This window comes from Halichondria panicea, chromosome 11 (assembly GCF_963675165.1).
Source record: "Halichondria panicea chromosome 11, odHalPani1.1, whole genome shotgun sequence".
Taxonomy (NCBI): domain Eukaryota; kingdom Metazoa; phylum Porifera; class Demospongiae; order Suberitida; family Halichondriidae; genus Halichondria; species Halichondria panicea.
This window is the reverse complement of record NC_087387.1, coordinates 5300836-5326697: the sequence shown is the minus strand read 5'-3', so window position 1 is coordinate 5326697 and position 25862 is coordinate 5300836. Positions and strand designations below refer to the sequence as shown.

Sequence of the window (25862 nt, the reverse complement as noted above, 5' to 3'; positions counted from 1 at the left end):
ATTATATAGAGAGGTGGTATTCGTTAAGAGGTTTCGATTGCCCTTGATCGATGTATAGACTTAGTCACTATGCTATATATGAGTTAATTCCTATACTATAGAAGCAGCTAGCCCTATAACCCTATAATTATGAATACAACTCAACAACCTCGGCGCATGCACTTACACCCGAGACGTACCAGGAATCAGCCTGACCACTTTGAGCCTGGTATAGGATGTGAGACAGCAACTATATATTAGTAGTTGAATTGTTTTGGTAGGTATATATTACTCAGTTTTATGTACTTATAAGGATGGTATGTGGTATATATCCCCAAGTTGTCATTATTCATGATACTGCATGTTGTGTACTTTACACAGTTAATTTTCTCAGTGCATGCATGTGACTCTATAGATACTATAGTGTTGCATTAATAATTCTTGTTGGAGCTATGATTGTTGTTGTTCCTTCCATGAATATGACCACAGTGTAGTGAATTTTACTACATGAAACATTTGTCATCCAATTAAGACACAGATCCAAAAATAAGGCAGTGCAGAAAAGGGTGCAACATCTATTAACAGTGAGTTTGAAGCCTGCTATCTGTAAGCTATTGCATGGGTGAGTGCACATACGCAAACTGAGTTCCTCATGTAAAATTAGGCCGTAAACTTATGTGTCTATACTAGTTTATTCCGTGTTAATGTTGTGTCCCGTGAAGCTGTGCGTTGTTGAGAATGCTTGCAAACCAGAAGAGGCTATACTGCATGTGTCCCCTACGATGGTCGTATGCTGTATGGTCGGGTTAGTCTCATAAATCAGCCGCCCTCTCTAAAGAAGAGACCTTTCTTCAGAAAGGGCGGCTGATTCATGAGACTATCATCGGGTTATCTTGCAGTTGGAAGCACAAAGGAACATTCAAACCATACGACCATATACCTCTTAGTATTTATAGAGTTGCATGCTGGTATCCCTGTCAACACCAGGCTTATAGCAAAAAATTATATATATATTGACCATATATACTTATAAGTGGTGTAGTAAACTTTACTGGTAGCCTGCCCCTTGTATACTCTAGACATTTTAATTGGCCTGGAACTAGGCAAGTAAGATTGAAGTATAATTATGTAGATCTTATTCTAATATACATCGCACAGCTACATGTATTCTTAACATGCCAACAATTATACATGCATGCACCTCAGATATGCTGTCTAGAAATATTCTAGTGCTGCTCCTGTCCCTAGCTACTGTTACCAGGAGCGAGCACTATCACATTGTGCCAGTGGATTCAACCGACTTGTGTCATGATTATCGAAATGGAACTTGTTTCACTCTCGAGCAGCTTGTTCAAACAAACCTTTCATTTGGTGGAGACAATCTCACCTTGAGCTTTCTACCTGGAGATCATGTGCTAACAGAGCAGTTTCTGATTCTTAACTTCTCACATGTGCATATTAATGGCCAGAACACAAGTACAACTGTAATTGGATTCCATAGCAACGGTACGATACTTTTTGTTAATATTACTGAATTATATATTGAACGCTTGGGTTTCGTTGGAGCAAAGGTTGAACCACAAAACTTACACCAAGGGTTTGATCATTGACAGTACCCATGATGTCTATATCAATGACTGTTACTTTATGAACTTTGGATTACTACATCCCGCAGAAAGGAATTTAGTTAAGATTTCTAATACTCAAACGACGATTATTGAGAGCACTTTCTTTATGAACAACACTGGTCAGGCACTGCATGTTGAGGCTGATGATGTGTACATAACAAATAGCGAGTTTACTGGAAATGATGGAGGTGCAGTTGACATTCAATCAAACAACTCTCTGATCACCAGCACAAAGTTCAACTACAACAGTGCTGACAGTGGAGGAGCAGTAGAAGTGGTATCTGGTACTGTAGTGATCACTTGGTGTACCTTCACAAATAACAAAGCCATTGGGTTAGGAGGAGCGATTAGAGTGAACTCAGGCAGTAGTGTGTCCATCTTCAACTGTGAGCTAACAAACAACAGAGCTGCATTTGGTGGAATTGGTGGAGCAATTCATATTTCCTCAGGCAGTAGCATGAAAATCTCCAACAGTGAGCTGACAAACAACAGAGCTGGCATTTATGGTGGAGTGATTGCTGCTTACGCAAGTAGTGTGTCCATCTCCAACAGTGAGCTGACAAACAACAGAGCTGATTATGGTGGAGCAATTTATGGTTATTTAGGTGGTAGTGTGTCCATCTCCAACTGTGAGCTTACAAACAATAGAGCTGTTGATGGTGGAGCAATTTTTTTTGAAGGAGGTAGAAGTCTGTCCATTTCCAACAGTAAACTGACAAACAACAGTGCTGGCTCTGGGGTGATTATTGCTTACAGATCTAGTGGCAAAACTTCCATCGTTAACAGTACGCTAGTCAGCAACGGTGTTGACCATGATGGAGTGATTTATGTAACTCAGGGTGCCTTGATATTGAAAGACACTAACATTACTAATAACATGGCCAGTTTTAAGGTGGATGGAGGCATTGTTTATGCTTTCAGCAGTCGAGTTGACTTTAATGGATCTACAACACTTAGTCACAATCGTGGTACACTTGGTGGAGCTATCAGTGCCTTACAGAGTCAAATATACATTAACACAGAAGGAGTGATCATCACAAACAACACAGCTACCTACGGAGGAGCGATATTTCTGAGAGAGAGTACACTCTTTGTAACTGAATCACTAAAGATCTATCACAACACAGCATACCAGGATGGTGGAGGAATTTATGCCTATTCTAGCAGAGTTGAGTTCCAATCAGTGCAGATGGTGGATGCACATGGTCAGCCACTTCCTCCCAATAAACCGAGTGAGATTGCTCACAACATTGCTAAGAATAATGGTGGAGGTATTTATGCAGCTGTATCTTCAACTATTAAACTAACTCAATCATACGTCAACATTGACTCAAACACCGCAATTGCTAATGGAGGTGGAGTGTATCTACAGCAAAGTTCAAAACTATACCTATTTAAAAATAACCCGAAATGAATAGTATTTTAGTCAAGTTTACTATTAACAACAACTTGGCTCAGTATGGAGGGGGGATATTTGTGGCAGATGACACTGAAAATGGTGCCTGCAGAGGAGGGGCTACAGAAACTGACGATACTCCAACAATTTTGGCTGACTGCTTCATTCAAACCATTGCACTGTATTATTATTATGACTGGATGATCAACTTAGGTATTTTTTCAAACTATGTCAACACATTCATGACTAACAACACAGCTACTCAGTCAGGAGCAGACATCTACGGAGGTCTGTTGGACAGGTGTACAGCAAGTCAAAGTGCTGAATATACATTTTTTCCAGATAAATTCCCATTACACTATACATATGGGATACTGTAAAATTCTCCTCCATCTCCTCTAGGCCTGTTCAAGTAACGTTATGTAACAATATACAAAGTGATAATATTTCTACAAGAAAGGGACATATGATTAAAATCAGTGTTAAGGCTGTTGACCAAGTTGGAAATCCATCGAATGCCACAATTCGCAGCTCTGTTATTACTGAGAGTAGAGTTGGTCGTCTCAAAGAAGGACAGGCTGAACAAAAAATTGGCAATCAGTGCACAGAATTAGAGTACAATGTATTCTCACAAGACAGCTCTGCTCAGGTGGAACTCTATGCCGAGGGTCCATGCACCAATTTGGGAATTTCAAAAAAACTTATTAGTATTTCTTTTCAACTCTGCACATGCCCTATTGGGCTCAAGCCAATTCAATCCGATATTGAGTGCAAGTGTGACTGTGATCCAAACTTGCTACAATATCAGATAACAAACTGTTTTGAGAAAAATAGAACCATAAAGCTGGAAAGTAATAACAATATATGGATAGAATTTATAAATACCACCAACGAAACAGGATATGTTATTAGTAACTGTACATTTGACTATTGTGTAGAAAGGCCCGTCACCATCAGTCTGAGCGCCCTGACGAACAATGTGCCTACAATCGAAGTGGTGTCTTGTGTGGAGAATGTGAACCAGGACTCAGTCTTGTGTTAGCTACGTCAAGATGTGCACAATGCTCTGATCTTTACATTTTTCTATTAATACCATTTGCGCTGGCTGGCATATTGCTAGTTGCTTTAATTCTCGTGCTCAATATCACTATAGCAACTGGAAAGATTTATGGCCTCATTTTTTATGCTAACATGCTAGCAGCTAATAGAGCGATTGTTTTCCCAAATTTAAGCAACTTTTTAACAGTTTTTGTATCATGGGTGAATCTTGACTTGGGTATTGAGACATGCTTTTACAATGGAATGAACTCTCAAGCAAAAGTGCTCCTTCAACTTGTCTTTCCAGCCTACATGTTTCTTCTAATGTTCTTAATAATAATTTTGAGCAAGTACTGTGACTCATTTGCAAAGCTCCTCTCCAACAGGAACCCAGTGGCTGCCCTAGGCACACTCGTCCTACTCTCTTATTCCAAACTCTTACGGTTTATCATTGCTGCACTACAATTCACAAACTTGCATTATCCTGATGATAGAAATGGTATAGTTTGGTTGTTTGACGGCAATGTGCAATACTTCACTCTCAATCACATCCCTCAGTTTTTTGCTGCTGCCATAATTCTCATTGCCGGTGGATTGTTCACTGTACTGCTCTTTTTAGGACAATGGCTTCCGCACTGTTCAAAGGTTATGAAATGGACTAGGAACACAAAGTACATTGGCTTCATGGATACATACTATGCTCCATTCACTCCCAAGCATCGCTACTGGGTGGGACTGCTCCTCTTTGCTCTGATTCTCCATAATCTAGTAACTGCTATGGCTCCAGGTAATTTTCTCCCTATTCTATCATCTGGGGTTTTATCAGTTGGACTGATTGTCTGGAAACTACTAAATAATCGGTTGTATAAAAACACACTCTGTGGTTCCCTCGAAAGTCTCTATCTACTCAATTGCTATTCTTGCATTTGGCACTTCTTATGTCAAAGATACCAATAAAGATCAGTCAGCACTAGCCAATACGTCGATGGCCATATCATTCACTCTATTTGTAACAACACTCTGCTACCATTTTTACCAATTCGTACTCAAGAAAAGTAATACATGGCTGAAGATAGAGGACACCATAAGGAACTTAGGAGCTAGTGCTGCAGACATGAGACTTCGACGAGCTAACAATAGCCGGGAAATGTATCAGCTGGTAGCTGATGAAAATGATGACGAGGAATTACTCGAAGTAGTAGACGACTATGAACAAAGAGACCCAGTGGACCCACCTTGCACTGATGGAACCATGGAAGAAGCTGATCCTGATCGTTACATCACTCCTCCCATCATCAGACCAGCCACGAGACCGGACCAGCTGAGAGAGCCTGCCCTGGATGAGCTAGCCCCCCTCACCACAAAGGACTACAAACCAGCCCCTCCCCCTACAAGGGTTAACCATCGTCCTGTGGTTACACACACAGAAATCGACCCCATACGCAATGAATTATTTAGCTAAGGTATAATTATAATTATATATTATATATCTACCCATAAACAATAGATTCGTACACGTATACTGTAGGTTGCCTTAATTCCTTGTTTGTTGTCAAATATACCGCAAAAATACAGCTGTTATTATAGATTGACATTATTTGAAATCATGGTTGTGCTATGATTGTGTTCATTGTTGTACAGAATTTTCAAAAATGATCAAAGTTGTGTTGACTTATCTATAGTAGTCTCTACTTGGTGTGTATAGTCTACTTCTATGGGAGGTGATCACCGCCAAAATTAGCAGTAAAAAAATTATGCTGTTTTTTTTTTACAGAGGTGTGTTTTAAAATGATGCTGGCAAAAAAGAAGGACATTCTCCCACATGGCTTTGCTAAGAGAGCTAGAGATATGGAAGACAAAGACACCCTCGACCTCAGACAGCAGGTAGTTGAAAGCACAAAGCTGCTGCTAAAGGCTGTTGACAGCAAGAGCAAGGGGGAGGGTAGGTCAAGCTCAAGTGCCTTGGCGGTGCCGTCTATATGCTTACGTCGTCGACTAGCTCTAGCTCTACGTCTGCTTCCCAAACCCAAAGTGCCTCAAAGTTGGAGATGAACAAACTCTTTAATTGGAGTAGTGGGAGCAATCCTGCGGTCGAGGGTGTCTTTGTCTTCCATATCTCTAGTTCTCTTAGCAAAGCCATGTGGGAGAATGTCCTTCTTTTTTGCCTCCACCATGTGCTTAAAAGTGGAGGCAAGAAAGAAGATCTCACTCAGTGCATGCAGTGTCACAATTTTTTATAAAAAAACAGCATCATTTTTTTAAAACCCTCTGTAAAAAAACAGCATCATTTTTTTAAAACCTCTGTAAAAAAACAGCATCATTTTAAAACAGCACCATTTTTTTAAAACCCTCTGTAAAAAAAACAGCACCATTTTTTAAAACACACCTCTGTAAAAAAAAAACAGCACCATTTTTTAAAAACCCTCTGTAAAAAAAACAGCATCATTTTTTTAACTGCTAATTTTGGCGGTAATCACCTCCCATACCTTTCTGCAAAGTGCAGTGTGGGAGGGGCTCATATGAGCATTGTGTTTGTCTTTATAGCCTCCAACCTCGTGGAGGACAAGCTTGCCTGAAACAACAAGCAAGCCTCCTAACTTAACCATAGATAAAAAAAACTTAGCTAGAGTCAGAAGTGCTCCACAGAGAAAGGACTAAGAACGATCCCGCCATGATCCTGACAGCTAGCCACTTGCTGAGGGAGTTGCGATGGGTCCCACCAGCAGTCATCATCATAGGCTCCATGACTCCATTCCTCAACCAATGGGTCATCATACGAGTCCTCACACTGCCACTACCTTCCCGGGTCTACCAGAGACTCGAGGAGAGGCTTTACTCCAACTACCAAGCAGTGGTCGGCTTCTTCTACGAAATTTGGTCTGGAGTGGAGGTATACCGTCTACCGTACAGTAAAACTTCTTTATAGCTGACATTAATTTTTATTAGAGAACAAAGTTCTGGTGGATCATGAGGCTTATACGGCACCGGATGTGGAAACGCCCTAATTTTGTTACTTTTCCTTAGCTAACCCGAACCCTTCCCTTCCATAATTTACATCTGGTGCCGTATATGCCACTTGGTCCATTCTGGCTTTATAGTGTTGGCCTTTGTTGAGGGGTCGTTTTAATTAAACTATTCATTTGGGGACCTGGCCTTCAGGGGTTAAGAGTGGTTCTGATTTATTTATATGTCTTTTCCCTGTTGAGTTCACTACAAACCTGATTGCGAAACCTGATTGTGTTAATTTCTAACTATTGGGAATTCCATGTAAGGCATGGGAGATTGCTTGCCATGCTCTCACTCTTTGCGTTTCTTTACATACTTCTCTCAGTTCTGTTTCTATGGTGACCATATCCCTGACAACCCGGAGAATACCCTCTACCTCTCTAACCATCAGTGTTCAGGTGACTTCCTAGCTCAATCACTAAAGACATGCACAAGTAACACCACATTCTGAGTACAATTAACTTATGCGCTTATCATAATCAATAAATTTAAATTTCGCAGCATAGATGTGTACAATCGGTGCTAAATTCAAATGCCAGTTTTCAATTTTCATGTAAATATTTCGAGCCATTATTATAATTATGCTGCAACATAACTTAGTTATGGTCGCTGCTGCATTGCTGTTATCGTGATTGCATTTACGACAAGGCCTATAATTATAGTTTATCTATACTGTACAATCTTACGCCATGCCCCTCCCCCTCCCTCCAGTTGACTGGGTGTTGCCTGAGGTGCTGTGTGTGAAGCAGGGAGGCTACGGAGGGAGGGCAAAGTACATTCTTAAGGATGCTCTTAGATTCCTACCTCTCTATGGCTGGTATCTCGGAATGGTCAGTGTTTCAGACCTCCACCTATAAACTTTCATACTATAAATAATCATCATGTTTTTAAGGACTGAAAGCATAATTACAAACATACTTGGTAATAAAGAAGTTATCAGAGAGCTACAAAATGTATATTTTGACAATCTAAACTAGAATTATGGCCACCCATTATAAAGACATAATTGTCTTTATCTCTCCTCATTTCCCCATGCAGCGTGGAGGCATCTTTGTGAAGAGGAATAAAACCCGAGACCAAGAGAGTATGATCAGGTGAGTGGTTATGATTATACTAAAGTCTATTTGTGTTGAGTTTGACCTTCATAAAGTTGTCATAACTTTGTCATACTTTACTGAAATTCAAAGTGTCATATACCATCGGATTCCTTGTTAAAAAGCGCTTCTATCTATATGCTGTAGAGCTGGTAAGCTCCAACCAGCTAAAAGTTAGCATTTTCCTTGTAGACGTCCCAGTCCACCACATAAAGCATAAAATATCAAGGCATATTGACCACATAACTTCCGGGGTCGAACTCAACGCAAATAGACTTTAAATATTGGTTGCCTGTGTGTAATGTGAATGCAGCTTGTTTGTACTCTTTATTCATTCGTGAATGCATGGTTTTACTGCCTTTCAGAGGTCTAAAGAATTTTGTAGAGAAAGACATGCCAGTGAGTGTATAGTAATGTACAGCAACTATTGTGTACTGTGAAACAAGTCTATAATATAGTGGCCTTGGAGGCAGACCAACAGTCTCTGTGATCTGTAGGTGGTCTGTTACACAGGTCCAAGCACATGCTATCACACACCAGAGGAGGTCTGACACGAGTACCTCGATTAGGAGTTTAATTAGTCACATGTAACAATGACTTTACTGTTGAATTTTGCACGTGACCAAGCCTAATCGAGGTACTCTGTGTGGTACCTCCTCTGATCACACACATGCTGTCACATGCTGTGGAGACATTGTGGTTCATTAACCTGCATGGTTGTTATCATAGCGTGTGACCACATAGGAAACACCTGCACCCACCCATGTCTCTATCATAGCTAATGCAATGCATTTACTATGTAACGCGAACTTTTCGAAAGGCTTAATTTTGTAGCAATCCTACACAAAAAATTCCACGAAAAATATTATAAAATTATCTGCTATAACGTGCAAAGGAGTGTTTCCGATAAGCAGTCAACCCACGAAATGCTTCTAGTTGCTATTCCACGAAATTTCGCGCCATATCTAAAAGTTTTCATCAGCAGTCAGATTCATATGAACTATTAATTTCTCCTCTGTCCGACAGGTATGGCTGGTCATCTTCCCTGAGGGGACCCGCTATGATATGAGAGAGAGCGGTTCTCTAAAGAGAGCCAAGAGTCAGGAATATGCCACAGCCGCTGGTCTGCCTCCACTGCAGCACATCCTCATGCCCAGGACCACTGGTTTTAACGTGTGTACTCACCGTTTATTTTTTCCTAAATTTCATGAATTTTGTTATTAATTTTTAGTAGTAACCGTCGTTATAAGTTGAAGACGCACGCATTTTTGGGGACTGAAAATTGTTCCTTGGAAATTACACGCTATTTATATATTTATATGATATTGTTATAATTATCGAGGTACTGTACATGCAGTGTTGTATGAATGCTAATCATTCTGTTGTTGTTTCTTGCCTCCAGCTCGCCCTTGAACAGGTCAGAGGTCATTTCCAAGCCGTGTACGACCTTACTATCTACTATGAGGGTTACGGCTGCGCAACTGCCGAGGGAGGGAGAACCAGGGGACCACCCCCTGATCTATTTGGTGGGCGGAGCTAACGTAATGTTGTATTTAATCCTGTTTCTATAACTGTATATCCTTTGGGTATTATATAGGCCATTAGATTACTATAGGTAGACTAACAGTGGCCATAATAAAGAGGTGGTCTGCTAACACAGGTCCAAACACATGCTATGGAAACTTTGGGCCCCGTTAACCTGGCTGTATTATAGAGGGTGACCTGCTTTTTTACTGCAATAGACAAAATTCACTATACACTGGCCCCCAGACTAGATACTCCCTTCCTCCCCCTCTCTCTCTCTCTCTCTCCAGGTTTCTACTCTGGTCAGTGCTCCAAGGTCCATGTTCATGTGAGGAGGGTGCCTATAGAAGACATACCAACGGTGGGATTGTTATAAATTAATGTATTCACACTGCATGTACTACTGTTTTGATTGAGGCGTTATCGCTGCAGACTCCCGAGGAGCAGAAAGCTTGGATGTATGACGCTTTCTTGAAGAAGGATAAGTGAGTACGACATGTACACTTGTACAGTCAGTCAGTGCCCAGTGTTTTTAAAATGGCTATTTTCAATCAGCTATCATGTAGTAGGGCTAGTTGTTGAGTATTGAGCATTACGAACTGAAACCAATAAAGACTTGGCAAAGTCCCCTCCATAATGATACATAACTATTGCATCCTCTCAACACCCACACACACACACACACACACACACACACACACCCACACACACAGATTGATCTCCTCCTTGCTGGAGACTGGTTCGTTCCCAGCCCCACGCTTCACACACACCCTCCCTCTCTCCCAATGTCTCCTCCCCCTCGTATTGTTAGCGCTATCAGTAGGCGTGGCACTCAGCCATCGCTATGGACGACGGTGGATGTTAGCTACTGTAATGATATTCACAGCTATTACCTTGATCTCAGGATTCAAGTCGAGATTACGTACATAGCATCAGACGAACAACTCCTAACTTCTAATAATTATACAAATTAATTTTGTTTTGTTTGTGCTGTTTTGGATAGTTGTCGTACAAATGTTTGTATATCGATCTGTAAAACAATTGTTAGTACGTCTCTCAAACATGTTCAATTTTGTTCACATTCAGTACATACATGTAATTTATACGCATCATTCAATCATTAATTATTATTGCAAAATACAGAGCTGTATAAACATGTATCTAGTGACAGTTCAGGTCATGTGCTCATCCCATGTTCTTTCTATTGCCACAGCCTCGTCTGTTAGCTGTGTGTGTGTGGGGGGGGGGGACAATGTAATGTGTACTGTCATGTGATACACCAGTCTCTATAGTAGCATGTGTCTGCATGGACCTGTGTAGATACCAGACCATCACCTCTTTATTGCAGCCAGTGTTAGTTTACCCTCAAAGGTGACTTAACTTAACAAATCAACAAGCAACATAATTATTGTACATGTAGTCATCAATAACTTACAATCTTTATGTTCGTCAAAGTCTCGAGCCTGTTTCAGCGACTCTTCAGTTTCTTCCTTTTCTTCCTCCTCCTCCTCTTCCTCCCCCTCCACCCTGCTCTTGGGCACAGGAGGCCGTGTTCCTCCGTACTGCTCATCAAACCATTCCTCCACACTCATGGATGGCAGACTGGGGTAGCCTCCTCCGAACACTTTACCCTGTATACAATAAGGAGGACTATTTAGTAGTCTATTACACACTTCTGTGAATATGGGGTGACAATAATATTGTCCTGGTCCAGAGGTTTTTCCGCAAAAAGTTTAGGGATAGAAGCACTGTTTAAGTTGTGGAGAGGTTCTGTGGCTCTTATTTGGCTGTCTTTTAACATTAAACTTTCACAAACTTTCATTTTAGCACCTAAAAACACCGAGAGTACGGTGAATACGAGTACGCCCATTTCTTAATTAGGTGGAGCTGTACAAGTATCCCAGCACACAGTACCTGTATCATGTCTCTTGTGATTACAATGGGAGGGTTTGGTCTTCGGTTTGGAGGGGGTGGTTTGGCACCTTGTTGCATAGCAACTCGTCCAGGACCGTCCCGCATTTGTGCCATGCCCTCTAATAATTCAATTTCTTGATCGATTGAGACCACACCCTCCTGACATTTGATCACCCAGTATTGCAACACGGCTAACAAGTGCTCCCTCAGCAAGTCATCGCTATCTTCGGATGAACTGACCTTAAGTCGATCTGCCAGCCCCTAGAGTACGTGTGTGTGTGTGTGTGGGGGTGTGTGTGTGTGTGTGTGTGTGTGGGGGGGGGAGGGGGTGAAACAGCAACTCAGTATGTGAACAAGTTTGAATTAATACAACACTCTAAGACATGCATGTAGCTAGCTAACTAGCCTCGTTCTCAGGTCAATTGGAACAAGGCTAGTACTAGTAGCTACATGTAACGTGTGAAACAATCTCTTATTCTTTCCACACATACTTGTATCTTTTTCTCCATTTCTTTCTTAGCCCTCAGTCTTGCTATCTTGGTAGCTCTGTCAGAGGAGGCCTGCTCGTAGTTTTGGCCTTTTTGTGAGACACTGCTAGCGCCAGCCTCCCTCTTAGTAGGAGGGTCCTAGAGAACAAATGACTGTAGACTCTATACAATAATATCTTTGTAAAACAGCTACAATTAAAAAGTGTTAAATACACGATAATTAGTAAGGAATAGGCAAAGGCGTTTTTTCTCAAGCAATTTTTTAAGGAAACGGATAATATAATTTGCATTCTACGCACTGGCTAACTCTACAGACAAAGTGTGATGCAGCTACAAGAGTACACAGTGCCGAGAACATACTGAGAAAAGGATTTCCTCCAGCACTGATTCTCACCTGTTGAGTGATGGAGTAGCTCTTGCAGCGTTGCAGGTAGTCCACAAAGTAGACCCTGGCTCTGGACAAGCACTCGAGTCTCTCTCCATCGTTGTGTTGCAGAGTGAGGTCTCCCAGCAGGGCAGGTAGGAGGAGGTATCTGGTGGAGAATGGTGTAATTATTAACTATAAGACATAGACATCTGTAGGACAGGGCTTCCTCCTTACTCTTATTGTCATTTCTATTCACTAAGTATTTTCCTATCAATTCCGGGAGTTTTGTGCCGTGATAAACTACTAACAGTGGCTGTAATAAAGAGGTGGTCTGCTAACACAGGTCCAAACACATGCTATGGAGAGACCTTGGGGCCCATTAACCTGGCTGTATTATAGAGGGTGGCCTGCTTTAATAAAGACCCTCACCTCAGATCAGAGGTTGGTAGTTCCTCCACGGCCTCGTTCCCACTGAACAGAGACAGTTGGTTCACCAGACGAGTCGCCCTCTCTAGTGAAGACACTCCATCACATACCAACACCTGGAGGAGGGGGGGGGGGGATCACATGACAAAGACAACCCTAGACATAGCTCCATCTCATCTCTTCTAGATGAACATTACAAGAGTTCACTACAATTTGTATACCGTCTTTCTTCTGATTACAGCGCCACTCTAATAGAAGCACCAAATTCACAAATATTTTTTTATTGAGCGCCAAGTAAATTTTGGATTTTAGTACTTAGGTAATTAAATTATAGCGCGACCTGAAATCAAGGCCATACTTGTATGCAATTGATTGCTTCATGGAACAGCTACTATAACAGCTACTATTACTTTACATTCTATCGCTAAGCGTCACTTTAATTAAAGCACCAAACTATAATCATTGTTCTATTTGTTCGCCACTGGAAAATCATATTAAAATTTTGTGGCGCTGTAATTAGAAAAGACGGTACATTGACATCGTAAGCATATCACACACTTAAAGTATAACGATTCAAGCTAAGGATGTTGTGAGTTGTGAGTGAGTGAGTGAGTGAGTGAGTGAGTGAGTGAGTGAGTGAGTGAGTTAGTGGGTGAGTGAGTGAGTGAGTGAGTGAGTGAGTGGGTGAGTGAGTGATTGTTTATATGAAATGGAATTTGACACTTGTGTAGTTCATGTACGTACGCACTTTGTAGTCTTGAGTGTTTGAGCTCAGTTCCCCGGACTCTGTCTTTCTCTGTGCTTCCCAGCCTGCCTCGAAAAGCTGCCTTAGAGTAGGCTCATCTGAGACATCCATCTTTGCCATTGTGTATTCACTATAATGTCATGCTGGATTTAACTTCGAGGCTTACCGCGGTCTAATTCTGAGTACAGTTGTATGTGTCTGTTTTCAATTTGTTTTGCTAATGATCTTTACCATACTCAACAATCTATATAATTATGAAGATCACGGTTCCATGTTCAATATACATTAAAGTGCATACAATAAATGCATTAAAAACTGCAGAACATAAGCTACATGTACATGTACAGTTATAATGACGACGGTTAATTTATGTACAGATAATGAGCAAACGAAGTGTTTTGAGTACAGTTAGTTTAACTATTGAGTTGAGGTAGTCCAAATTCATCCAACTGCACGCCACCCTACGAGGAGAACAAGGAGACAACATGACTCACACTGTAGGGTTATCAGCTGTGAACATGCATCAGTTGTGAACATGCATCAGTTGTGAACATGCATCAGTTGTGAACATGCATCAGTTGTGAACATGCATCAGCTGTGAACATGCATCAGCTGTGACAGTAACTGGATCCCCTTGTATTCAGGGAACAAGGTTTTTCCCATTATATATACAGAGGTACATAGCCTTTGTTGAGGGGTTGTTTGCTACACAACTGTTAATTTTTGACCTAGCCTATACATCAGAGGTGCATGGTCTTTTTAAGAGGGGTTCTAGTAACAGCAAAAATAACAACATGTGAATAAGAGCCAATGCCTGAGTGACCCACCTCGACACGTCCGCTGTCTCCTGGCACTGTGGTGGGCGGGTCTGGAGCACCCACTGCATCGAGGTAGGAGGAGTCCTCGTCCTCACCAAGGAAGTCATCTCCCAGCGCCTCCAACTCTACACATGGGAGGGAGGGAGGGATTGCCATTATTATTATAGTACATCCTATTTCTGGAAGTACAGTATTACCATATGATAGTACAACCTTATGTATGTACTTGGGCCCAAATGCTAATACATGTACAGGCCATTTCCGAGAATAATCTAAGAGGTTACATAACATGTTTCTAGGAAAGAAAAACAGGACAAGAAAGCAATCACTGATCTAAACCCATCATTGTATAGCCAGCCTCTAGCCTTTGAAATGACTACACAATGTATTTGTGTTACAATCTTCACTCTAAGTTACGGGCACTCAAAGTTACCTCTCAAAACGGGCCATTTTTCGAAAAGACTGCAGAATTTTCGTATAAATGTACAACCTACATGTGTCTACACTGTACATGGCCTCTAAAAGCTAACTATTATTAAACAAAAACTGAAACAGCCAAACAGTATATTTAACTTCTCTATACAAGAAAACCACCTCACACAGAAATTAGCCAATCTACACAACCACACACCTGCTTCCAGGTCGTCCTCGTCTATATCGTCAGGGAGACCATATGGTGTGCCCAGCACGTCCATGATCTCATTGGTCTGTTCCAACATGTCAGACATCTCGTCTTGGACGTCCTAAAGCAGGTGACAAAAGTATTTTCAAGTTGCGTGACCTCAAAAGTATAGAAGTACATATTGTATAGAGATTGCCTAACAATAATAGTAGTTTACAGACAGTCATACATACAATCACGTAGTTGGCATTAAAATGACAAAAGAGGAAGTAAACACACTCATACATTATGGCTTTGAGGTAAAGAACAGTGAACCCGGTCTATGGCTACATGTATATGTAGAGTAGCTACACACTAGTCCCAAAGTTTTCGTGGCATAATTAATATCAGTCAAAGGAGACATTCTTTATTAGAGTGAAAAATCTTGGGCAGACCAACAGTAATACAGAGGTGGCCTGCTAACACAGGTCCAACACATGCTATGGAGAGACTTGGGGCCCATTAACCTGGCTGTATTATAGGGTGGCCTGCTTATAGGGACACCACAATAGATACACTGAACAGTATAGAGAGTGAATCAGGTGACCTTAATAGTATCTAACACTCCCTAACCTCGATCTTTCCAATATTGATTTTTTTATACTCTCTCTTCATCTCCTTGACACCTATCTTCATAGCGTCTACGGTAGTCTTAGTGTCTTTGAGCTGCTGAATACCAAAGTTGGCCTGCTCCATGTTGAAGGATTGGTTTCTTAGACCCTCTAGTTGAGACTCGTACATCTTCTTCTGTTTGAGTACTCGTAACGCTCGCTGTTTGATCATGTTCTGTGTGTGTGGGGGGGGAAGGGTTAGAACTACATGTACATGTAGAGATAGAACCAGGACAAGTTAGCAAAAGGAATCTGAAAATGGTCAATACTAACTCAAATGCAACCAAGTATATATACACATGTAACCTATTGAAACAAACACTGCCCCCCCCCCCCCCCCACACACACACACACACACACACACACACACACACACACACACACACACTCTACTAATAGTACATGTAGCTTCACCTTTGATGGACCATCTCTCATCTTTTTCATCTGGTTGCGATACTTGGTTAGCTCCAGATCTAATTTCCCAATCTTCTTGTCGATGGACTCTCCCCGGCTATCCACACCGGCAATGGCGTCCGTCATGCTTGGAGGTGGAGCCTTCTTCTTACCACCTCCTAGTAGTCGATTCATCTTGACTGTGTGTGTGTGTGTGTGTGTGTGTGTGTGTGTGTGTGTGTGTGTGTGTGTGTGTGTGTGTGAGTGTGTGTGTGTGTGTGTGTGTGTGTGTGTGTGTGTGTGTGCCTATATTTAATATAGAGAGAGGTACAGCATAATAAAGCAAGTCTCATAGTTAGCCTAGCACTCCAGTAGATCAGCTATAATTATCTTACCTCAGTGTGTAGTATTAAAGCTTGTTTTAAAGATCTTGACAAAGTGCACTGTTCTTCAAAGCTGTTGACTGCAAACTGTGACTCGACTATGTTTGGGGTCTGATGACCTCTATTTGGAACCATGTGATAAGAACTATAATTATGACTGACGCCATGATATTGTTTATATCGTACTTTAGGAAAGATACGGCTCTTCCATAAAACAGCTAATATCCACATTTTTGTAAGGTAATCTTTACCATACTTATGACCATATTCTCCGCGCATGTACAGTAAAAGACTGCTGCCGCGCTGAAAATACGCACATGCTCCTTCTGTCCCCTTTACATTTGGCTGCCAATCTTACTTGATTAAATCATGGGATTTAAAAAGTTGGAAAGTTGCAATTAAGCTAATTGAAAGCCTTAATAAAAACATAACAACAACATTTCACTTGTTCCTAACATTGTTATCAGTCTTGTTATTTTGTGAGTTGCTTAAAATCTGCTGAGCTTGTACTAAGTGTTTCCGTGCCGCCTCGTATGAGTTGTCCAGCTGCAATGCTTTAGTGAATAGAGTGATGGCCATCTCAAGTTCTCCTAGTCCTGCCTTCACAACTCCTAGAGAGTGTGTGTGTGTGTGTTGTGTGTGTGTGTGTGTGTGTGTGTGTGTGTGTGTGTGTGTGTGTGTGTGTGTGTGTGTGTGTGGAGAGTGTGTAGTGTGTGTGGGTGGTGTGTGATGTGTGTTTGTGGGAAGTGTGTGGTGTTTGTGGGTTGTAATGCATACAAGTAAGCATTGTTTATATACATTATTTGTTGATTTTGCGTATTTCAACAAAGCCGTGAAATGTTCAATCACAAAAATTCATGATATACATATCCATCTACGTGAAATTTCCCAAAATAACCAATTAGACCCTTACCAGCTATACGTAGTATATAATTATACAAACCAGTCCCCTCACAGTTGTATTTACTTATAGCTATGCACTATATAGTGATGCGACTATCTTAACATTGCTCACCTAGATTGTGTAGTGATGTGACATGGTTGCCGTTCTGTCTAAGCACTGCTTCGTACATTTCTTGCGCATCTGTAGCCCTCTGCATTTTAGTGTACACATCCCCGAGTAGTTGCACTCCATTCAAATGATCAGGATAGTACTTTCTCAGTCTAACCAACACACTCTCAGCCTCTGCCAGCCTCTCTTGATGATTGTACAATACTCCAAGATTATACAGAGCACTCTTGTAGCCAGGCTCCAGTCTTAGTGTGTGTAGAAACATTTCCTCTGATTTCTGTAGGTTTTGTGCGTCGAGGTAGTTTACTCCGAGGTTAAAGTACGCTCGTGTGTTGTGAGGATCAATGTCTAGTAGCTGGTAGAGTCTGTATAGAGAGAGGGGGTGGAGTGTATTGTGGCTTGTTATAGCATGTCATGCAAACATTTGCGGATACGTAGACATTCATTTGTGGACAATAGTATCGATTTTGTGCAATCTCTCGCAGTCTAAACACAGGGTATACCAAACAAGGCATAATTACACTTACATTTTCCTCTCCTCTTGTTGCTTGCTCAGTTCCCTCAACACTCCCGCCAAACTCAACAGTGCATGAACATGCTCTTTATTCAATGATAGTACACGTCTATAACACCTCTCGGCTCCAGCTTTATCGCCTAGCAACAAATGAGCGGTCCCCAAATTGTAGTGAGCATCCGTATAGTCGGGATTATACTGAATAGCTTTTTTAAACGATATTCTGGCATCTTCAGTTTGGTTGAGCTTGAGTAGTAGATCACCTTTGTTCATGTGAGCTTCCACAAAGTCTGGTTTCATGGAAAGTGCTGTTTGGTAGAGATTGAGTGCCTCCTTGAGTCGTGATGGATCATTTCTAACTAGATTAGCCAGATTGTAGTAGACGTTAATGTGACTTGGGGCAATTCGGAACGTCTTTCCTGTAGGCATCAACTGTACAGCTTCCTTGTACGCCTGTAGTGTGTATGTGTGTGTGCCCATGGAGGTTGTACGTACATGTAATTAAGTCGAAACTAACCTATTTGAGATATCTTTTGAGTTAACGTAAACTTGAGTTCAAATATCCCAATTTCAAAACTATATAAGATGCATTTAGTAAATGTTTGGTTTGGTAGTAGCTGTAACATATGCATGGTATGTGCATGTAGATCAACACTTGCTTTAGGGACATTTGTTTTGTGAGAAAGAGCATATAGCCTTGCCACCTATATATTAATTTCTGGACCTAATAAATGACTCACTTTCTCTGCGCTCTGAAACTTTTTTTGTGCCTTTAGCACTCTGCCGAGGTTGATGTAGGCTCCAATGTCGTCCGACTGAACTTGAGAGGCTGTCTGAAACAACCACTCTGCCCGTTCCAATTCTGAGACATGCTCATACTCGTGTCCCAGATTGTTGTACACTTTACCGTTCCCAGGATTGGTACGGATCGCAGACACAAACAAGGTGGTGTCCGATTCCCAATCAGCATTCCGTACAAATGTTTTCACTGAATGCGTCAATAGTATGAAAGTTAACAGAGATTTCGTTAAAGTTGGTGATCTTTTACTGAGAATTGAAACTCCGTGGCCTGCTAGTAGACATAGTCCCATGCTGGGCAAGTAGAGAACTCTCTCTGCTACAACAAACCCAACAGGGAAGAACAGGTTGGAGGCTGGCACGTACGGGAACACCAACAGACTTAGAGAAAATAGAACTATTTTAGCATTTCGGCCGTTTCTTGTTAAAGCGATCCATCCTAGTATGAATATGGTAGCAAATGTTGCCATAGTGAGGAAGTTTCGTGGGTCTGTTACCGTGGTGATTGAAGGTATCGTACCCATTGTCCAATCAGCACAGAGGAAGGAGGGATTGAGGAGAAGCCAAACATTCACAAATACTAGATACGCCCAATGCAATTGTCGGTACGGAGGCCTCAATGCAACAGCTGGATTGTCATGACTACATGCAGTGGAAAAATTCAGCACATAATTGTCATGAATAATTAAATTTCCTGCACCCTTCATCGATCAATTATATGGACCCTCAGACAATCGATGTACATTTAGGTACACTTTAGGCAAGTCGCCCTCAAAGCCATGCAAAAGGGACTCTAATTAAGTACACTTACACAGTGAACACAGGTAGTTCCGCCTTCATTATCTGTATTCTGAGGAGCATGAATCCGACTAGGAATAACCCCAACACCACTCCTCTTAGGAGCAGTGCATGTAGCCATGGTGGAGTGTGCTTCTTGGCTCTGCTAAGCTCTGACAAGGCAGTGAAGATGGTCAGCTGTGCATGGAGGGACGTTAAGAAGGAGATTAGTATCATGAAGTGATGAATCTATACCCAGCGTATTTGAGATGTTGCAATAGGTTATAGCATTTTCTTATTGTTCACACACAATCTATTTTATGATCAACTCATTGTCTATAATTATGATGATAGGCCTCACGTTTCTGACAATGAAGAGGTCGTACGTGTAGCACACTGCGATGACTGTGATGCCCTGCTCCTTGCTCAGTACAGAACACACACAACACAGCAGACTGAGGACCATCCAGCGTACCTCTGTAATAGTAACAGTATGACATACTACAAGCTGCTACCTTTGTGGCCAGTTATACAGGGTGGATATCATACAACTTTGAAATGTATGGGGGTGGGGCTCATCTAAGAGAAAGGTCAATGTATTGGTTTCAGCTGACTTCCTACGTATACTGCTTTGTTGGTTATACTGTACTCACCTTTTTGCCTCAGATTATCAGACAGAGCTGCTTTTCGATAGCAGAGAAAGGTGAGGATAAAGAAGAGAGAAGAGAGGGGCTCGGCACGACCCACCACACCTGCCACCTGTATAGAAGAGGAACAATTAAATTGTCTGCAAAATAACTCTTTAGCATAGCCAGTTGTACAATTGTTGTGCAATTGTACACTCAGTTTGCATGACAACACACCGAGGTGATTCGTGAAGACATGCTGTAATTTATATGCAATGAAGGAATTTGCTAAAAGGACATGCCACAAGGTTGCAATGTATGACAGGAATGCACATGTTAGTCTCCCCCACACACCTTTACCAGCTGTGTAGAGTTCTGTAAGCAACATCCATTAGTATAATAGTGTATCAAATATCTCTGTGTGAATGCTTGGGCAGATTTACCACAACTAACATATTATTATTTGGATCAGCTAAATTTTACGATAATACTTGCAGTTAAACTATTACACAAAAAAAAGGGCAACAATACGTACTATAATTATATAGAGCGGATGCTAATAGTAACGTTGACTAATATAGGAAAGCTTTTAACTGTTATGGTTAAGTGAAACTGGATACTGCTTGGTTGCATGTGTTTGAACAATGGAATTCGATAGCTACCTACTTTGTTAAATGAAGGGCACATACCACACACACACACAGTATACCTGAAAGGAATAAACACATTCTATAGAAAACGACATGCATGTACGAGATTACAATAGGATGAAAATTAGCTGCGGGAAGTTAGTTTATCAATAAACTCACAGCCTCAGTGTGTATGGGGTGGACTGCAAAGAGGAGTCCTGCTATCAGTGCTGGCCACACTTGACTGCAGACTAGTTTGACCAGGTGAACGTACAAGTAACACACGACTCCATGTAGGAGAATGTTGACCAAATGATAGCCCATGGGCTCCAACTCCGCCAACAGATAGTTGAGCCGGAACGTGGCCACACACAGAGGACGATATGACTTATGGCTGCCTTCTATATGCATGGGAGTACCCCAGAAATCATTCCATAGTAAATCACTCCATGAACTAGATGGTCTCAAGTCTTTATTCTCCACAATTGCTGATCGATCATCAAAACAGAATCCGCAATAAAGTGTGTTGAGATGGACGACTACAGACAGGAGAGCACACACTGCACCAGCTTGCTGCACTGAACTGTGGGAAGTAGAAGCTGGTTTATTGCTAGTGAGTTATGACATACAATAAATGTGTATGTGGTTTATGGTTTAGGCTGCAAGTGAGCTAACTAACACACCCCAAGCTGAAAATCTCATGCACTGATTAAAATATGACCTAGCTAGAATCTCCACATTCACTCTGCAACTTACATAGGCATCTCTATTGATCAACTCTATTTGCTTGCTTCTTTCCACTGCTTGGTAGATCCCTACCTACCAGTAGCTAGCTGTTGCAAAGTAGCAGGAGGCTCTCTATATGCTAATGTGTTGATGTCCACCCACACTACAAGACACGCCCTCTGCTTTGTTTACGTTTTGCAAAAGAGGGGCGTACCTTGTAACAAGGTACGCCCCTCTTTGCACTATTGTACAAGCACTGCATGCATGCTGGCAGGTGCTAGGCAGTGTTGAGGTGGAGATACCTGGAGCTATGTATAATGCATAATTTATTAGGCTATTAATATATAGTAATACATTGTTGGCAAACATTGCTATAAAAATAGTTATATATTCTATTCACTTGGGTTGGGGCTTAAGGTTCGGAACAAGGTTTTGACGAACTAGGTTTTGATGACATTTTCATCTAATGTTAAGCGATCAGTTGCACTACCGGTAGATCTAGTATTTATCGAACTACGTGGTGTGTCGCTGACTTTTTTAAACACTTTATTGTGATCGGGAGTCAAATCCTCTTCATTTGTGGACTGCTTTTTAGTTTTGCTTCTGTAGTAACGATTCGATCGTGCTTGCTTTCGTTTAAGTAGCAAATACACATTCTCCAGTTCTTGACACTCTATACCGAGAGATTCCACCTCCAATCGTAAATTGAATGACAAGGAATGGTCGCCGTTCGTTCTAGCTTCGTCGAGGGCCGAAAACTTTTTCTTCTGAACTTCTTTGTTAGCTTCAATTTCACATTGTAACGAATGCATTCGATCACTTCTCTCTTTACTAGATAGTCTATTATAATTATTGACATCGATCTGAAAACTTTGTGCTGTACTCGCCGTTAAATTCTTAGTCGTAGAGGGTGGTGCTTCGGGAGTTGAAATTTGAGAACATGATGATGCAGAGGCATCATCCCATGTTCTTTTTTCTCCTATAGCTGGCTTAGACATAAGTGGGTTAGATTTGGGTGTTTTTGATTCATCAGTGCAATGCGAGTAGCCACCTTCTTTCACAGCTCTTTTCGATAGCATAAGCAGCTCGTCTGTTCGCACTAACAGAGTAGGGTCTCTCAAACACAACTGATAAGCAGCTTCGTTAACATGCTCTTCAAATGCTTTCAGCGTTTGTTTTTGGTCGAGATGACGGCCGTGAATGGAAGCATATTTTCGTATGATGGCCTTTCTTTTCCCATCCCATGTACTAGGCTTGCAAGGCGGGGGGTGGTCTAGAGTCACTTGGACGGGGGTCTGGCTGTCGACAAGAGGAGAGAAATCTGATGTATTGGAATCAGGAAGTAAATAGGAGGGTAGGAATTGGTTGTCGCTCGTTTGCGATTGGTTGGATGTGACTGAAGATTGTTCTAGAGTGACAGGAATAGGGGCGGTAACATGAATCAACTTTGGATTTGGTAGTGAGAAATTGGTTAGATCTTCAGTTGTATGGACTTGTGAAGAGGTTGGTGGTTTGGGAATTATTATCGGAGGTAGTTGCGGCGTTATGTTTGCAGAGTGAATCGAGTTAGGATCCGTAGAGAATTTCTCGAGTGCTTTTTTGAGTCGAAGTATGTGAAATGGTTTCTTGTCCATTCCAATCATTGAGCAGAGCTGTTGGAACTCTTCAGGAGTGAGATCCACCAACTGATTCACATCGTCAGCACCTGGGAGAGGGGGAACCAACACAGTAAAGCAACCACACAGTAACACACACATGTACAGTTGACTCAAATTCATGTGTGTGTCACTGTGTGGTTGCTTTACTGTTATTCAATACGAATCACGCACTGAAAACAGGTCAAGTTTGTGTTAATGGAATAAATTGACTAATGTTACGTCTAAAACAATGTATAGGCTTCATAGATGCATGCGAATTTAACTAGATATTCAAAAATGACAGGCTAACGCGTTATTTTAAAGTCAGACTTAGACGTGCCTTGGTCTAGCAGTGCAGTCTCGTACATGAGGAGGTTGCTGTACTCCAATAGACGGTGTAGAATGGCTGGAACTTGGATACTCATAATCTGATCAGCGGGAAATCAGCGATACTTTTGACAATCTTGAGAACTATGGAAATTGATAGCAAAAAACAGACTGTGAGTGACAGCTTACTACACACTGTATAACATTATAGCTCTCTAGGCTATACAGTTGATTTAACACAGCTAGCATGCATATTAGTCAACTTGTCAAGCATCCTATAGATCTATGTACAATGACAAACCTCCTACTCTGTACTGGACAAACTTTTGTGCTGGTTCTTGTCATGTCACGGAAGTTGTTGCCCACAGGGAGATACCCCGTACACACATGTCAGAGTGTATGCATATTAAATTAGCCTCGAATCCAGGCCGCTCTCAATCTCTAGTGAGAGAGGCTGGGATCGAGGCTAACATTAATTGGTATTCATGCACTGCACTGGTGGTATTTAAATGTTTATTATTGTGTAATAATACTTGCGTGTGAAAATGAACAGTAGAAGTTATGAGGTCAAAAAGTTGTGTGTGAAAACGAAACATGAACAGAACAGAATTAAGGTACACAGGGGTAAATGAGATCAAAAAAGAGTGAGATATATAACTTTACCAATTCATTTCTTCTCTACTTAAAATAGAGTTCACTTGATCTGTAGCATTGCTGACATTATCCACGAGATTCTTGATTTCTGATTCAGAAGGATCATCATTTGAAGTACTACTCGTTTCAGCCTTCAGTTTCTTTGGGGTAGCTTTGCGTTTGCTTGCTCTTTTGCTTCTCTCCTCGCCATTACTACTACTGGTGGGAAAGTTGTACACTGATGGGGTTTCGAATTGCATGTCTTGGGCCGGAGACAGCAGCACAGAGTCGATAGGACTAAGTTGGTCCTGTGCAGAGCCACTATCACTTTGTAGGCTTTGCTCTTCAGTGGTGCTCTTCTTGCCTTTTATTCTGAAATAGCGATCGGATCGATTCTGTTTCCGTTTCAGAATATTGTGAGCCCCTTCGAGTTGTTGCAGTTCAGCTCCAAGTGATTTGACATGTTCCTGCAAAGCCTGTGATGTCGTTACATCTCCTCTGTTTTTAGCTTCCTCCATTGCAACTATTTTCACTTTCTGAAACGCCACATTAGCCTCCATTTCAGCTTTCAAGGTGTTCATTCGACTTAGTCTTTCTCGAGTGGACAGCTTCTGCTTCAGATCAGTGTACTGCCGTTTTGCTAGTGGGTTCACAGCAACGTCTTGTGGCGTACTAGAAGATCGATTCTCTATAGATCTTTTCTGGCCGATGGCGGGTTTCGTTGGAGTGCTTATCTCAGCAGGGTTGCCGTGGTGATATTGGCCTTGTTGTAATGCTCTCTCCGACAACAAAAACAATTCATTTCTTCGCACTATCAAGGTGGGATCTCGCAAACATAACTGAAAAGCAGCTTCGTTAATATGTTGCTGAAACTGCGATAAACTTTCCTTCTGTGGATTGTCTTTGTGAAAAAACGAGGCATGTTGCTTGATAATAGCCTTTCTTTTCTTGTTCCAAGTCTTTGGGTTACAAGGAGGCGGGCCAAGGGTACACTGCACTTGGGTTTGATAATCCACGAGGGCTGAAAAATCGGACGTGAGTGAATCTGATTGAAGATATGGAGGTAAAAATGATTTGTTTTGTGTCTCTTGGGTTACTTGTGGTTCAAGTTGCACAGGTAGTAATAACGGTATTGGGCCCACGTACTTAGTGGAGGTAACGACTGGATTTGGTTGAGGGAAGCTGTTGTTTATGGAAGGAGCTGAGAGTTCTTTACTGTTGGCTGGGGTAACTGCGGGTAGGGAATAAAGAAGGGGAGACTGTTCTCTCGATGGTTGGGAGGCCGAGGGGGGAGGTTGTTGCTTTTTCTCGAGTGCTTTTTTGAGTCGGAGTACGTGAAATGGTTTCTTGTCCATTCCAATCATTGAGCAGAGCTGTTGGAACTCTTCAGGAGTGAGATCCACCAACTGGTCTACGTCGTCAGCACCTTTACGTACATTTATAGAGGGGAAAGACACACAATAAGAGACATGTACATTGTTCAAATAAGCCACAAACCTTGTTCTAGAAGAGCACTCTTGTAGCTCAAAAGGTTACTGGTTTCTAGTAGGACATGAAGATCTTCTGGACTCTCCATTTTCATATAGTAATTCATTCAACAAGCCATAGTATAGTAACTACAGTACACAACAAACCACAAATCATAACTTCACTGTGCGGCGTTACATGAAGCTTCTGTAAACATGTTGTAATGTGGTTACACTTATTTGACC

At 41.5% G+C, this 25862-nt stretch overlaps 6 protein-coding genes across 6 annotated transcripts; 2 read left to right on the top strand and 4 right to left on the bottom strand.

The window, feature by feature from the left end:
• Window positions 1-512: 512 nt before the first annotated feature.
• LOC135344013 (probable outer membrane protein pmp6) lies at window positions 513-5628 on the top strand. Its single transcript, XM_064541063.1, has 2 exons — window positions 513-563; window positions 1186-5628. Exon 2 carries the CDS (start codon window positions 1627-1629, stop codon window positions 3019-3021), a length of 1395 nt encoding a protein of 464 aa, XP_064397133.1. The 5' UTR covers window positions 513-563; window positions 1186-1626; the 3' UTR covers window positions 3022-5628.
• Window positions 5629-6572: 944 nt separating this feature from the next.
• On the top strand, window positions 6573-10750 carry LOC135344010 (1-acyl-sn-glycerol-3-phosphate acyltransferase epsilon-like). Its single transcript, XM_064541060.1, has 10 exons — window positions 6573-6931; window positions 7373-7445; window positions 7759-7877; window positions 8086-8141; window positions 8507-8540; window positions 9168-9314; window positions 9544-9667; window positions 9956-10026; window positions 10098-10150; window positions 10379-10750. The coding sequence occupies exons 1-10, from the start codon at window positions 6713-6715 to the stop codon at window positions 10593-10595; spliced, it is 1113 nt and encodes a 370-aa protein (XP_064397130.1). The 5' UTR covers window positions 6573-6712; the 3' UTR covers window positions 10596-10750.
• Window positions 10751-10777: 27 nt separating this feature from the next.
• Window positions 10778-13765, bottom strand: LOC135344011 (immunoglobulin-binding protein 1-like). The gene is made up of 7 exons (XM_064541061.1): window positions 13609-13765; window positions 12864-12976; window positions 12462-12600; window positions 12071-12205; window positions 11580-11840; window positions 11101-11296; window positions 10778-10891 (listed from the first exon to the last, which is right to left on the bottom strand). The coding sequence occupies exons 1-7, from the start codon at window positions 13723-13725 to the stop codon at window positions 10851-10853; spliced, it is 1002 nt and encodes a 333-aa protein (XP_064397131.1). The 5' UTR covers window positions 13726-13765; the 3' UTR covers window positions 10778-10850.
• A 101-nt stretch (window positions 13766-13866) lies between these two features.
• On the bottom strand, window positions 13867-16642 carry LOC135344012 (charged multivesicular body protein 5-like). Its single transcript, XM_064541062.1, has 6 exons — window positions 16484-16642; window positions 16110-16288; window positions 15658-15870; window positions 15055-15166; window positions 14433-14548; window positions 13867-14066 (listed from the first exon to the last, which is right to left on the bottom strand). Exons 2-6 carry the CDS (start codon window positions 16281-16283, stop codon window positions 14019-14021), a joined length of 663 nt encoding a protein of 220 aa, XP_064397132.1. The 5' UTR covers window positions 16284-16288; window positions 16484-16642; the 3' UTR covers window positions 13867-14018.
• A 175-nt stretch (window positions 16643-16817) lies between these two features.
• Window positions 16818-21713, bottom strand: LOC135344009 (protein O-mannosyl-transferase TMTC3-like). Its single transcript, XM_064541059.1, has 9 exons — window positions 21584-21713; window positions 21008-21410; window positions 20226-20331; window positions 19934-20049; window positions 19607-19770; window positions 18738-19437; window positions 18011-18450; window positions 17487-17848; window positions 16818-17082 (listed from the first exon to the last, which is right to left on the bottom strand). The coding sequence occupies exons 1-9, from the start codon at window positions 21589-21591 to the stop codon at window positions 16913-16915; spliced, it is 2469 nt and encodes an 822-aa protein (XP_064397129.1). The 5' UTR covers window positions 21592-21713; the 3' UTR covers window positions 16818-16912.
• A 177-nt stretch (window positions 21714-21890) lies between these two features.
• On the bottom strand, window positions 21891-25842 carry LOC135344325 (uncharacterized). The gene is made up of 4 exons (XM_064541493.1): window positions 25648-25842; window positions 24181-25576; window positions 23501-23568; window positions 21891-23258 (listed from the first exon to the last, which is right to left on the bottom strand). The coding sequence occupies exons 1-4, from the start codon at window positions 25742-25744 to the stop codon at window positions 21994-21996; spliced, it is 2826 nt and encodes a 941-aa protein (XP_064397563.1). The 5' UTR covers window positions 25745-25842; the 3' UTR covers window positions 21891-21993.
• Between the last annotated feature and the right edge of the window lie 20 nt (window positions 25843-25862).